This window comes from Glossina fuscipes, unplaced genomic scaffold (genome assembly GCF_014805625.2).
Source record: "Glossina fuscipes isolate IAEA_lab_2018 unplaced genomic scaffold, Yale_Gfus_2 155, whole genome shotgun sequence".
Classification (NCBI taxonomy): Eukaryota; Metazoa; Arthropoda; class Insecta; order Diptera; family Glossinidae; genus Glossina; species Glossina fuscipes.
Genome location: NW_023998498.1, coordinates 1 through 16,258, shown reverse-complemented (window position 1 = coordinate 16,258; position 16,258 = coordinate 1). Strand labels below are relative to the sequence as shown.

At 36.0% G+C, this 16,258-nt stretch overlaps 1 protein-coding gene across 1 annotated transcript; it reads left to right on the top strand.

Annotated features, from left to right (window-relative positions):
• The first annotated feature begins 5,913 nt into the window (after positions 1-5,913).
• Positions 5,914-6,609, top strand: LOC119641593 (xyloside xylosyltransferase 1-like). The gene is given in 1 exon segment (XM_038040367.1): positions 5,914-6,609. A coding segment is annotated over 1 exon segment (696 nt).
• The last annotated feature ends 9,649 nt before the right edge of the window (positions 6,610-16,258 follow it).

Sequence of the window (16,258 nt, the reverse complement as noted above, 5' to 3'; positions counted from 1 at the left end):
CCACAGCATATAGGGATTCTCATGGAACATAAATCATTATATGGCATAAAGAGCTAATAGTTGAGTTTTTTTGCGATGAAAATTTGCTCATGATAGTAATTAAATAAAAAAATTAAGGAATTTGTATTACGTACATCTTGGAGCCCGCCTTTTATCGGCGGTACCACAAAACGCGAACTCTTAAATGAGGCTTTGCATAAAAATAATGTGTACTTTTTGGTGTACTATTACCAAAACTATGGGTGTAGATGCAAGACCGAGCGCCATACGTTGAAATTTCGAACTCAGGTATGCTAAAAAGGTTGCTTTGAAGCCTTGAACAAAACTGAATTGATATAAAAACTACTACTACTACTGCATTGCTTCCATTGGTATACTGCGTTGAGTTAAGAATCGTCGCATAAATGGTGTAAATAATTTAGGATTCAATTTTTCTTTACTTGACTTCCAAACATAACTGAGTGGAATCGCCAACAGCCATACTAAGACAACAATACGATATGACAGTTATCTAAAGTTGTAGGCAATGGTTCGTATTTAATGTGACCGGCTTTGAAGAACTTGCCTACCCCTCTATTTTTCAAAAGGAATAAAGATTTATTTTGCGATCAGTACTCTTAAACTATAGCAGATAAATCTACAAACATTTGAACGCATATTTTGTGGGCGGTTCTGTATTACCTGTGCCAAAAATTGAAAAAGTTGAGAACGCCTGCCCAACATTGTAGTCTATCAAAGTTTAATTTTTATTCAATGCCTTTATAATGTGCAGAAACAACCCTCAAAAACCCCATCAAGTATACAAATTCTTGGCCATTTATAATTCGCTGTAATTGATTTATTGATAAAGATGAGAACTAAAGTAAGTATAGGTATATCGGAGAAATTCTTTTAGAAAAACAAAAAGAAAATCAACTTATGAACTCTGGTAATATTTTGACTTATATTGATTGATAAGAGCGTTTATAGAACATTTTTAGATATTGTTTTAAGATATTTGAGTAAATCGGGTATTAACGTCAGCCGTTGTTGTTTTGGCTTACCTAAAAATAATGACAAAATAGATATCATAAAAATTATTATAAATATCATTACTTACAGTTATTGTGCATAATAATGCTTGCGTATTATTATTGGGCGAGCTGCGCGCCGCTCATCTCTTCTTCGGCTTCTGCCTTAGGATCGTCCCCATTCACAGTTCAGCGCCGCCCACCTCTTCTTTAGCGCCTACGCCCTCATTACTGCGGCTCAGGTGGTGGTTAATAGGTGGGCGCACAGGTGAATGAGGGCGCCGCCCGCCTCTTCTTCGGCGCCTAGGCGTGGGGTCTCCCTCACTTTTATTTCGACGCGAGTCAGCGTCAGCGGGGTAGTTGTCGCCACTCATTTCTGATTTTTCCTGAAATAATTCCTATTAAAATAAAACTAAATTTTATTTATTTATTTATTTATTTTATTTATTCCAATTATACTAGAAACTCAACTAAACAAATAACAGTCGAGTTGAATTGGCTCTTAATGCAAAACTAATATTAATTAACAATAAAATTGAGTATAAGCATAATAAAACAAATAAGAAGAAAAAAAAAAGAAAAAGGAAAAAAAGCATGTACACTATCAGCATAGGAGCACACTTACAACCGGTACAGGACCAAATTGCAAATGAACCCCTAAGCTATCGCAAACATGCATAAGCCTTTCGAAACGTAACGACTTTTTAAGGATAAAAGCTAGTTTAAATACGACATGGGTAAATCGCGCGTATTAAGCAATGTTGCTTTAATGGACTTTAAAGAGTCCGATAACGAGAATAAGTGGTAGACGTCATTTAGGTTCTTGCAAACGACTCTGAGCGGATTGAACAGCTCATAATTAAATTTACACTGAAAATCCTCAATTTCTTGAAAATTGTTGGCACTAGCGATCGGCACTTTTAAATCTCTCTTTACCACGCTTCATGTCGCTGTTTAGTAACGATTGTCAATTAAGGAGAAAACATATTGCATGTCGAACATATTTTAAAATTTATAAAGATATTCAGATGCCCAATTGAGTGTATTTCATTTTAATTTTCATGCCCTAGTGGCTTTTTAAGTTTTCATATCCTAGAGTACTTGCGGTGTAAGATTATATAAATATATTAAGTTTACGCAGATCTTTACTACACCCAGAAGTAGTTAGACACACCTTTTATTGTAGCGATCTAAGTTTGCATGTCCGTCGGTCCGTCTTGTTTCCAAGACGCAATTTTGAGATATTTTAATGAATTTGATACACTGACGTGTTTTGCATCCTTTTTATTGTAAACAGATTGATGGATGAGTGCCGACTCAATAAGAATATCCTCACATAAATCCCGTTTTTATAGATCATAAGAGATCCAACTTTTATCAAACAGGATCACTTTACAGCGTTAAATAGTATTTAGTTATCCAATTTCCAAGTTTTTCTTTCAATTGAAAAGTAATTTCTTCATAAAATGTATATGGACCACATCTACGCGACAAATCCAACTATGAAATTGTTTATCTTTTATTATATACTTTTGTTCCTTTATATTTATTTATTTATTTATTCCACTTATACAAGAAACTCACCTAAAACTAAAAAACTTATATTAAATTAATAATAAAACTTAGTAAAAGTACAGTAAAACAAATTAGACGGAAAAAAAGAAAAAAAAAGAAAAGCATGTACACAACCAGCATAGAGCCACACTTACAACCTGTACAAGACCAAATTGCAAATGAACCCCTAAGCCATCGCAAACATGCATAAGCCTTGAACCGATAATACTTAACAACAATTCATTTTCGAATCATAACGACTTTTAAGGATAAAAGCTACTTAAAGTACAACATAGGTAAATCGCGCGTATTAAGCAATGTTGCTTTAATGGACGTCAAACAGTCCGATAACGAGAATAAGTGATAGACGTCATTTAGGTTCTTGCAATGAACTATGAGCGGGTTAAACAGCTCATAATTATGTTTACACTGACTAAGCTTAACCAAGATAAAGTGCCTAGGGAATCGGTTAGGGACATTAAAGCTTATTTCACCAAGTAATAAAGGCGCGTCAATAGCACCATTTATTACTTTGATTACAAAGAAAGCGGCAAGAACAAACCTACGTTTCTCAAGAGACAGTAAGGACAGCAGAAGCAATCTATTTTCATAGGGACGAAAAGAGGCAATCGGATCCCAACCCAAATTTCTAAGGGCATACAACAAGAATTGCTTTTGAACAGATTCAATTGAATCTGCACAGCACCTATATGAAGGAGACCACACAACCGAGGCGTACTCGGGTATAAGTCTAACCAAACACATGTACAGCCTTTTCGAAATATAGGGATCATCAAGCACCTTGGATCACCTTTTTATAAAACCAAGCGCGAACCTAGCTTTGCTTATTGAGAGCTCAATATACAAGTTAAAACGTAACCTATGGTCAAGTAGAACGCCTAAATCTGTGATCGAATCAACGTCACGACGAATCTAAGAAATACTGAGTAATGAATGACTTTCTTCTTGTAAAAGAAAGCTTCTTATATTTACTCAGATTTAGTTTCAGAAGATTCAAAGAGCACCAAGCAACAAAATTATCCAAGTCACCTTGAAGCTGATGTGATTGTGATTCAACAGAGACGGAAGAAAACAGCTTCACATCACCAGCATACATTAAGATCTTACTGCAATTACCGATGGGAGATCATTAATGTATAAATTAAATAAAATGGAACATAAATGGCTGCCTTGAGGTACGCCAGACGTCACGGGTAATTCATCCGAGGTGATGAAGTTAAACAGAACCCTGAACGATCTATTGTGCAGATAAGAGCTTATCCATTTCACTAAGTAGGGTGGGAAACCAGAGGCTTGGAGTTTAAAGATAAGTAGTCTATGGTTAACCATATCAAATGCTTTGCTTAAATCAGTGTAAATAACATCTGTGCGAGAGCCGCTAGAAAAAGCCTTGAAAACATGACAGGTAAACTCTAACAAGTTGGTGACTGTAGATCGCCCTTTCCGAAAGCCGTGCTGGTGCGGAGAAATATACGAATTAATGGCAAAGGCCAAATGCTGAGTCGCAATACGCTCGAACAACTTGGGCAAGACACCCATCTTGGCTATGCCTCTGTAGTTCTCAACAAATTGTCTACTTCCACTCTTGTGGATAGGAATAAGGAAACTACTCTTCCAACATGAAGGGAAAATACCTAAATACAAGGACATGTTAAAAATCTTTGAGATCACACCACATAACTCGACAGCGCAAGATTTAAGTACACATGATGGAATTCCATCAGGTCCAGGCGAACAACTGTATTTTAGAGAACTCAACCCTTTAAAAACATCATCTTCAGCAATAACCAAATTAGGAATTGAAACCAAGTTAGTTGTAGGGTTTGCGGATAAATCGAAATTAGCAGTCGAAAAGTTTCGACGGAAGAACTCAGCGAACAGATTTGAGATATCAAAATCATCCGAGGAATCAGACCCTTTAAAAGAAACATGCGAATGATGTGTGGAAATTTTTCTTTTTGAGTTAACAAATTTAAAAAAGCATTTAGGATTAGCGAATAGAGGGGATTGAATGAACTGAAGGTATCTGCAATAATAATGGTGGTTGAGGGAGTTAAATCTGTGCCTTGCCACGGAGTAAGCGAAATAGTCAAGAGCAGAGCCACTGTTCGAATATTTTTTGAATAGCGTGCTTTTTCTGTTCTTGTAATATGTATTTGTCCTATTAAACCACGGGGGACGCCTGCTTGGAGCTCGGCACTGGTTGATCGGAACAGATGCAGCAATAGCTAGATTTACTGTATTGTAGAAAGATGACAATAAGCTTTCAATACTTCCAGTTGAGAAATCAAGCTTTATAAGTGAAATGTGATTTTTTAGCAATACAATATTGATTTTATGAAAATCGTAATATTTATTCACAGAAGTTACAAATGCGGGTTCTACCTTGGGTAGGCAGAACTTCCGGTCAGAAATTCGTATTGTTACGGAAATCCCAAATCCTGTTCATTCCAGCTAAGTAATAAACTCCCTACAGCGGGAGAAACTAAATGCACATTCGCAGCGCGTCATGCAGCTGCCGACCGAGGAAAACGAATACGAGAAAAGTAGGTTAACGAATTCAAAATGAAACTATAAAATTAGGTATGATAATATGATTGTAATAATGTATATAAACAGAATATTTGTGGAAGGCACAATTAGTCGGACAAGGGCATTTGAGTCGAAAGTACTGCGAAAATAAATTGTGAATAGTCCTACAGTTAAGAAATATAGTTGTAAATAACAGAACTTTTAAGTGTATTTCTCTTGGTCAAAGTATGCACGATCCAGTGATACGGACTGTGTCTTACAAATTCATAGCAATATGTTCTTATGTGGCGATCCAGGAACATTGAAATCGCAAATGTTGCAATATGTGTACAATTTGGTGCCACGATCACTGTATATTTCTGGGTCCGGAAATATTACAGCTTTTGTTAGATCGTGACTCACATCTGAATGGTTTCTTTGTTGATAATCGGGAAGTTTTTGTTTTCTAAAAGGAAAAAAACTATTTGTTCATGATGATGACGAACTCCGTTAAAATGGCAGACACGAACATTTCACCTGGTTCGAGTATGGGCTTTTCTTGCTTTACAAAAAAAGGAGTCAAGAGGGCACTAACTAGGTAATTATTTATGAAAATGGTATTGTTATTGTTTTTCTTTTGCGAAATTTTTATTTTATAACTTCTCGTCTCCTTACGACGAGCTTACCATAAACCCGGCAGGCTTCGACGTTAGTCTTTTGAATACGTATCGTAAGAAACTCATTGGCATCGTAAAAAAGCAGTGCGTAGGAATAATGTAAGCAAGTTTAAGTGTAGAGCTAATATCTTATTTATTTTATGGCACCATACTTTAGCTCTACGCCGAAATCGTATTACAGCGATTCCTTATTTTTCCTGTCGTACGGTCTGCATCGCATCCCGGATTAGAGAATAGAACGGGCTGTTTTATTGGGCTGTGATATAGCCTTCAAGGCAGATGTACGTCTCCTTTTTGCTGAATTTGAACGTCTCTCCAAAGAAATTCTTTTCGGCTTAGCGCCGGAGCTAACTCCAGTCTGTCGTCATATTTTATATCGGTATAGAGCAAATTTTCCCAACACGGACTTCGGTAGCCCTTTCTACATGTCACCAAATGAACTATATAACTTACTTTCTGCTAAGACCCATACCTATAAAATGCGAAAATCTGAAAAACATCTGCGACGTGGTTATCCGGGTCCCAATTCCGGAGTTGTGCTGCTACACCTCACTGCTATACGTCACGGCCGGCTTTTTCAAGACAAACTGCAAGAAACTGCCTTACGTAAATTGACATCGAAGTATATGTTTAAAGGTCACTGGGGCGATCAAGACTTTTTCACTTTATTGGGCTACGAATTTCCGAATCTGATTTATTGTCTGGATTGCGTATGGAATCGTCAATTGTGTACATGGATAGATCATGGCTATAGTGATGGCTTTGATAAATATTTCACTTGCAAAGGACGTATGAAAACGTATCATGGCAATTGTAATGCTCGCGTACCCGTGTAATAAATTCAATAAGTCCGAGGAATGCGGATGATGGCAGATTAACGGACGTTCAATTATATGCATCTGATATGTTAGTTAACTAGTTAGTTATGTAAAATTTGCTTACCAAAATAACAAATTTCAACTAAAATTTTCTCCTTAACATCTTAGTTAGTGCCCTATATTCCCCTCCTCATAAGTATTTATTTCTCTTAATGATCGTGATATCCTTTCAAACGCCAGGGAAAGGAGAAAAAAGCCGCATATATATATATACGCATATATGTATACAATTATAAATATAACAGAAAATTGTAAAATTGTAAGATTAAAAGTGACTTGAATGAAACATTCCATTTATTTAACAATGACTACAACAGCTTTTTGCGATTGTTGAAACTACGGTATACTAAACTACAGTATATGATAATATAAGTTCATAGATCCAAGTGATAAAAAGTCAATTAGTTGAGCAGGTGTTTATACCTCAAGACGTACGAAGTCATAGCTTTAGTAAGTTTTTTGAAAGATTTTTGAACGAAAGCTTTGCCATTCATATCGATGAGCCGGTTAAGGAAAGAGAGGTTCAAAAGAGAGAGTTTCAAAAATATAGTTTGTTTCATTGAAGTGCTGGTGAAATCGAAACTATTTATATGTCTAATAACAAAGCGGAATCCACATCTAACGTCGCAACAGTTAAGGATTTTCCAAGGTCTTAGAGGAGACCTGGCCTACGGTGATGTATCATTCAATCATCAATTTAATCATCAATTTAATCCAGTGGGACAGAGTAAAGTTATGTTCAATAAGACTTGCGTTGCTTACATATCTATCAAATGCAGACCAGTCTCTATCGTTCAGGATCTTTCGATTACGATTTTATGCAATGCTGGAAAACTGAGGAATATATCGTACGATACCATTCAGGTACTCATTTAATGAAACGGAAGAAGAGATAGATTAAACAAGCATTCCCTTTTTTTTTTTTTGCGGACGATAGGCGGCAACAGAACAGAGAAAAAAAGACGCTGAAATTTGATAATTGTTCAATGAAAGAAATTTACACAAATTATTTTATTTATAGTTTAATAAAGCAAAATATTTCTTATTTTAATTTTAGTGGTAGTCGGAAATTTCCAGTTAATATTAACTGTAGACTCATTTAAAACAAATGTCTCATTTAAAACAAATGCAAGAAATTTTCTTGCGAAACCCTTAACGTTTGACGGATATTGTTCTAAACTGCCAGTATAAAAATTCCATTCTATTTGCAGTTTCTTTGGGTATCTGCTTCTGAGGGTAGACATTCTTCATCAACTAATGCTACCGACAGCATATAGGAATCAAATACTGGTTTATCCAAAAACAAACCGCAAATTAATTTTCAAGTGGGAACCAGCAAGCCATTTGTACGAAAGCATCTTATATCTTTAAAGAAAGCCGATTTTTGATGGTATGTCTTTAACAGCTTGTCAATAGCTTGTAAGCCTTTTTCTGTACCTCTGCTACATGCAATGGTATGCATATGTGGGACTTTTGTCATCTGTAGCGCCATACGTTTGCCTTTTATCTCTTTGATGCGTCTTGTGGGCATAGGCAATTGAAACGTGTTATTAGGGGGAGAGGAAATAGAGGAATGACTGTATCATTTTAGGTGAGCCGAATAACTGAATCTGTTGGAGGCCTTGGTACGAGAACAAAAGTGAGAAGGAGAAAACGAGGCACCTGACCTTTTGCATTCTCACAATTTAACAGCTTACTTCGCAATCCTTCCATTTTTTAAGTCATGTCATCAGACATATAAGCGTTTACAATCAAATTATGGACTTCCTTTACACTTTTTCACTCTCGCACTTATGAATTCTTTCATATGACACTTTATACTCATGTACCGCATTATGTCTCACACAACGGAATTTAGTCTTCGCTGCTCTGTTCATTCCTATTTGGCGGACATGTAATATGCATATTTTAATAGAAACTTAAAAAATAAAATAACCTGGCGGACAACAACAATTTAAAAAAAAAAATTATATACCAAATCTAACCTCAATATTTCAAAGTCTCAAACAAAGAACTCTGTGTCCCCTTTGGATCGTTTTTACACATTCCGCGAATGTGTTGACAATTTTCGCATCTTGAAACACATAATAAAACCGAATCTTCTGCGTTTAAACGATGTAAATGCACTTTCGGTAAAATGGTTTTTAGAGGGAATTTATGCATACGATTATTTTTCCCCTCCAAATTCAACCATTTTTGCGCCGTCTCAATGACATGGGAATGCGGTATCAATTGTTCTTTTAATTCTGTATACAAGGCGCTCGCACCGCTCTGTTGGCAAGTTCTGGGTTCCTCAATGCTAAGTCGCTCTACACTCTCGGCACGGACTTTTAAAATTGACGACCAGTAAATGTTCATACGGCGGATTTCCGCTGAATCAGCTTTCAGTAACGATGTTGGTTTTTTGAATATGGCAGTCGAAGGTCTCGAACGTCTGGCCATTTTCAACGTTTTTTAAATTTCAGATTGTTCGAAAATATCAGTTGATGTTTTGCTTTCATGCAGTGCAGATGTATGCTTACTAGTGTTAGCGAAAAATTAACTAAATAAGTGCGGAAAGTGCTCTAAAACAGTGAAATTAATTGTTAATTGATTAATTTGTTTGAAAACATTGAAGATTGATACATATTAATGTGTTAAACAATTGTAAAAAGCATATAAAAGCTTTTTAAAAAGTGATTTATCATATCATTTGTTTGTGTGCATGTTTGCAAACATATGTGCATAAAATCTTTAAGTGACGCTTAAGTGCACTAGACAAAAGAAAACACTTTGTTTCATTTCCGTTTGCTGTGTGCTGTAAGAGACAAGCCATTTCGTTTCGTTCCAATTTACTAAATTGGAACAGGTGAAATTGAAACTTGCTGTTACAAATTGGTGGCGGTCTTCGCTTGCTGGTTGCTGCAGTTGCTGGTTCCTGCACTAGGTGGCGCTGGTTGCGGCTGAAAAAATTGTCCAGGGTGAGTGTCTTTTACATATATATTTTATTATATATATTGATAAATAAATCACTTCGCCCTATATATTGTAAGAGTGCACTGAGAGGGGTATTTTGACTATACCGCACGACTAGTGCACCATGGGGAAGGGCAAGAAGAAGCCTGCCCCTAAAAGTGTTGGGGGGATGGCCGATGTAACGACGTCCTCCGATGAAGAATTAATGGTGGCGAAGGGTGGCCAGAAGGCTGGACCACTGAAAGGGGGTGGTGCAAAACGCAACCACAGTCCGTCCGATGTGTCGGACTGCGACACCACCGTTGAGGGATGTATGGGCCGTAGCGACTCCATGCCTACGGTTTCTCGATCGGTGAAGAGGCGCAGAGCGAAAACCGGCACTGTAGCTGCACCCGTTGCCTCTGCCTTTGCAGTGGCCGCGGCAGCTTCCGCGGCTAGCAGGCCAGTGCGTACGGGGGAGCGGAATGCCGCTGCAGGACCGGTGAGCCAGGTGAAGGCGATAACAAATCGCCTGCAGAAATGCGTCCTTTCGCCGGACAGCGTCTCTTTGGAGGCTGCCGCTGAGGTTTTGGGCCTTAGTGGCGAATACGAGGCGATCCTCTTCGGCCTAATAGCCGAAAATGCTCGCCTTCGCAGGCCGGATTGAGGAACTCGAAAAGGCCGGCGGATGTTTTAAATCCGCCACTTGTTTGGGTGGGGCACCCCCAACGACGTCGGTCCCATCCCCCGTTGTAGAGGCTGCACGGGCTGTTGCACCGCCAAAGCCGGTAGAAACCTGGTCCGCGGTTGTCAGTTGTAGAAATACTGCTGACACACCTAAGGAGGTGGTTAGAAAGGTGGTGGAGCAGGTGGGACCGACGTTGGGCGTTAGAGTCCACGGGATTAAGCCAATCCGCGCGGACTCCATAAATTAAAATTTGCTTTTTCTTCGAAATATTAACAGCAGGTCGGAGATACCTTTGGATCTTAAAAACAAAAATATATAAATAGATCAAGCAAGAGTTCGAAAGGTGCTAAGAACAATGCAAAGGATTCTCGTAAGACATGTATAGCTTTAAATGGTTTCGGTTTGTAAGTATCTGTATAGAATGTGAGCAAGTGTATAGAATCGTTAAGCTTGTGCACTCACCCATGTAAACAAGCCAAATGGTGGTGGGCTAAAAAAATCGCGGTTCGTAGGTAATATTTTTTCATATGGTTTTCTTTGTTAACTACATTTTGCTTTAAGGATTAGCAGGGTAATCTTTTCTGCCTTGGGTTTAAATTGGATCTTACAATTCGGGTTAGCTGGCATATCTTAACTTTCATAATTTCTCTACGCAACTTCAATGCGAGCTTGTTGATGATATGAAAAAAAAAATCTTAATAATGTAGGGTAGCCAGTAATTACCCAGACCTATTTATTTTCCATTTGTTTTTGTTTTGATGACGTTGATGATCAAGAGGCACTTAAATGTAATGAAAATTTCTTCAATGAGTTTACTCGATGCAATGTTATGAAATGCTTTTGGAATTTGTAGCAATAGTAACAATAATAATAATAATAATAATAACAACAGCAATATGGAAAACAATAGCCGTAATGCATACACAGAGAAACGACGACCAAAATAAGCGTGTGCACGTCCTGTGATAATCGCCATCCTGCCTGACAGGTAAACAATGCTGTGAATTTGATTAAAATCAACTATGTACGAAAACGTGTCTCCCTATTGTTACTACCCACCAAATACATGAGCTGAAATTGAATAAATAAAGGGACAAAGTTGAGACATAGTTGAAATTTAAAATGTTATAATATTTTTGCATTTAAATATGAAAGTTGCAGCGATTTATCTAAAAAGTATTGTGAAGGACATTTAAGGGTGTACGCACCACAGACGAATAAACTTCCTCCAATATGGAGGAGGTGGCCTTTTGAAATAAGACCACCGCTAGGATTGATAACAAATTTACGGTATAATTAGTTATGATGTACGACTTTGTTAGACTTGTTGTTCGGGGGACAGCACACGACCGGAAGGCCAATGACGTTAACCAAAGAAATTGAAACCAGTTTTTCATACTCTCAAGACAGACTGAGACTCTAGGTGTATGATACACTGGCTTTTATATGCTTAAGATTTTAAACTGTGTTAAAATCGGTCTCATTAATATTAAAGTTTGATTGACAGGCAAAAGTGCTTCTTTCTCCTTATTTTTTTCTTTGCCATTATCTGAAACTCAATATACAATTTCGTTTTCTTTTGCTATAGTGTTAATGATTATGCAGACAATTACCGGCACTATTGAAAGCAGTCATTTTATATTCCACGGGGAGGGACATAATCCACCTGTTTGCCACCATGCGACAAATAAAATTGCATGGTAGTAAAATACCATAGAACTCTCACGCCAACCGTATCACAATACCAAACTCAAAACGTATTTTGCTCTTCCCAGCTACTCCTCAAAACAGTACGGATCTTAACACTTTCTTCGGCCCGAGATTATAATTTTCATTTTACTAATTACAAAATTTCAAGAAATTAATTATGAAAAAGTTGTAATGGGGAAATGGCAGAAATCGGTCCAAGCAAACAATCAATGATCTTGGAGAGGAGACGGCGACAAGCAATGTGTTAATTATAAATATCGCGGTGAGTATAAAACTTTCAGTCGCGGCCAAAGGTAATTTTCTTATTTGCTTTTCTTGAAAATCCTTCCCATTTATAAGAAAAATAAATCTCGCCAGAAATCTACGTGTTTTACACGCAAAACGGCTACTGTGCATTGGACTGTAGTGTTTAACAAAATGAAAAGCACATTTCTAATATATCACTGCTTTCTATTTGATAACTTGAATATTAACCATTCGCGGGAAGCGCAAAGTCGCGGAGCACCTAGCTGTGTTTTAAAAAGACAAGATTAAAATTGTCTTGATTGGAGAACCAAAATGTTGAAATGTGAGTAAATGCTTATGTTAGTAAAATAAAAATGCTTAGCTAGCAAAATGAGAAGAATGAGAAGAATGCTTATGCTGGAGTTATAATGAATGCTTAGAATATAAAAACAATGCTATAGCTTTTGGCACCACATTGCCCCAATTGGTTCTACCACGTTTCGGACCACGTTTATCCCCGTTTATGCCCGCTCATCAAGGCGATGATCCGCTTAGTCCGGACCCAGCTGCTTACATGGTTAAAACAACTTACAAGGATGTCAGTAACGTTGAAAAACATCGTAGTCTACAATATAGTTTTACTACTTATTACAGATTAATTTTAATGGACGCTTGCCACGACCCGAGTCAAGGGAATATAGTTTATATATATGTATATATATATAGATTTGTTATTTCATCTTCTCCCATTAGATGTCATGGCAGAGATCCTCTTTGAAATTGATATAAAATTTTCTGCTAACTATGCTAACTGTGAGTCACCGAAATAATTCGAGTACTGTCTGTGCTGTTTGTTATAGTCGACGTTAATATTTTTTAACCGTTTTATCACCAAAAAGCAGTGCTTCTTATCGCTCAGCAATTGTTGTATTTGTGTTGAATGCATGAAACAGCTGACTTTTTCACAGGTGGAAGTTTATTGTTTAACATGTATGTAGAAATCGTACATTTTTGTTGATATTTTCTGACGGCTTTATCTTTAAACTTAAAATATATTAATAATCGTTTTCTACAAACAATTAAATTTTGATTCCTTTTTTTGTATTTCTTATTTGATTAGTAACGCGTTTCAGCCAGCACAACTTTACAGCTCATCAATACACTTAACTAAAAAAAAATTTTTTTTTAAATTAAAATGTTTTCGCTATAGGTAAGCAAAATTTACATAAGTTATTATTCTAATTTAATTACTTAAATTTAGCAAAAAAAAAAGAATTCATATTAATTGACATTTCTTTTAAATTGAATTAATTTTCTTTTATTACAAGTATTATCTTAAAAATTATGTTTAAACTTAACTAATTGTATTTAAAATAAACTAATTATATATATGATTATTTTAAATTTTGCAATGATCGATTAAGCATCTGATAAGTTTTTGGTAAGAATATTGCCCTTGCGGCCGAATCCGTTTCGTCATTGGGTGCTTAGACAAATCATCAGACTTTAAGGATCCGGTTACAACGTTCATTTCTTCACAAATAGATGCAATGAACTTGAAATACTATAGCTCTAAGATACATTCTTCAGCATTTAAATTACCTAGATGGATTAAGAAAAATTTTTATGAATACGAGAACCCTATAAAACGTACGTAAATTTAAAATGTGGGCTGAAACACTTCAATAATCAATTCTGTACTTAATGATATATTTAAAACTTCTAACATCAAGAGTGGTTTACCCCGTAAAAATTTGATTTCATTTACACTGCGTCTGAGATACTTTCTCTCTATTCTAGCTAATGTGAAAAAGCTGAAAAATTATCCTCCCAAATACGATAAAGCTGAAAAAATTACCAAATGCAATAAAGCTGAAAAATATGCTTCTGCAACAATTAGTTGGTTGTCCAGGTACATTTAAGAGATTTGCAAAACTTTATGAAAGGGCGCACTTTAATGCTTATTCCATCAAACTGGAATGTTTAGCCGATTTTCAACAGAGATTGCAAAATTTTGAAAAAGTTCTACGTGAACGTTTAAATAATATAAATAATAATAATGTTTAAATAATAAAATATATGTTTAATAAAATAAAAAAATGTTTAAACCAAATAACGTATACAGCGGTCTTGATTTATTACAAATACGAAGTTTTTGAACAGCTGTTCTTTTTAGCTGCTTCAGTAGTTCTATTCGCACAACGCGGTAATATGAAGAGAGGAAAAAGAGAAAGAAAACAATAGCAAAGCGGTGGCCGCGGTTTAATGGATATGAGACCCATTGACATGTGTTATACCTTTATTGACTAAGCACTTAGTCTAGCTGTGGCAAAAGTAAACTGGCTTCGGTAGTTGCCATTTTTACCCACTGGGCCACTCAGGCTTGATATTTGAAGCTTTCTTCGAATCTTATTTTTTTTCAGTGTTTTATACAAAGATAGAAAGTCAGTTCTGTTCGCCATTTCTTTCACTTTTTGCCCGCAAGAAGGGTAAACTGTTTTAGATAAAAATCAAGTGTCAGCTTTCGCTACTTTATTGATTAGATTCGGTTAAGTAATTTAAACATTTTTTTAACATCCTCTATAAAAGTTCTCTTTATTTAGTTGTTTCGATTGTTTTTTGAATAATTGGTCCTTATTATGAAATCTTGGTCTCATCATAACTAATCATTTAGTAATTTAGGACAAAACTATCCCGTCCGCGTGTATATAATTAATTCCGAAGTTGCATAAAAATTTTGTAATTACTTTAAATCCTTGCGATCCGCTTCTCCCGGTTTACAGAGTTTCTCCACGAACTCAATTTTTTTAGTTAATTTTTTGGTTGTTGATCTTAGCTTTTTAACGCTCTTACGTAAATTTTCCAAATATTCTTCTGTATGATGATAATCTTCTAACAGTGCCGGCTTATCGAGGAGACCACATTTGAAGCTTAATTCTCGTGTTTCTTTACGTACTTTATTCCGTTGAATTTTCAACTCTACAATTCTTTCACGTAACATTTCCTTTTGTACATACTTGGCATCGAGAACCTCCTTCTGTTTGGCTATTGTGTCGCGTACCATTTTCTCTTTTTCTTTTAAATGAGCCATCGTATGAATGTCGGTATGGCAACGGAATCGCAATCTATTTAATTCGGCTGTGCGTTCTGTATAAAAAAGTAATAAATGAATGAATGAATGTAAAAAATTATTCTCTTATTTCGGATATTTTTAAAAATATCAAAAAAAACCTTCAAGTTTTTTCGCTAACGACAACGTTTCGGTATGCATCGTTTCAAAACCGCGCATAGATAAATTGTTGCCAAAATCTTCAAGTTTTCTTAATCGCTAAAAAATATGAAAAATTAATTTTAATAGAAAGTTTAATTAACTGAGGAAACTCGAACGTTCGTTTTATAGAAATTCATTAAGTATTTTTCCCATACCTCTACTAGAGATGCATACTTGTGTTGTTCTAATATCATTCTAAAGCGTATTTTTGATATATCATTGCGCGTGTCGGCCATTTTTTGCATAGAATTTTTTACGACCTTAAAATAGAAGTCAACAAAGAACAAAAAATTAAATGTGAAATTAGACCTGCTTTGAGATTAATTTTGGATACTTATGAGATACAGGTAAAGATAGAATCTTGTCTAGATACTTGTGAAACACGGCTTTCATGCAACCCCACTGGCAGTTCGGACAGGGTTCTGATATAACGCGATTTCAAAAAGACGAATGCGTATTCCGCTGAATTTTATCGCTAATAAGATGTGCTTCAATCTACTTAACTACGTGATCGTTATTGTTATTTTCTGCTTATACCACCTCACTAAATAAGTCGCCGCTCTGTTACATATATGGCAACAATGTTGGCAGATCCATATTATTTGTGGATAGTATCAAACTTCAAACGATGAGTGCCAAAGTTTGCCGACATTCTAACTTGTTAGTTTACAGGTCGCAATGCTTTAAGTGGCCCTACTTTTCTTATTTTCGAAACAATTCAAGATTCTGAATTTCGTTTGCTTATTCATCAAACAGATCGAAAAATAATTTTGTTTGTG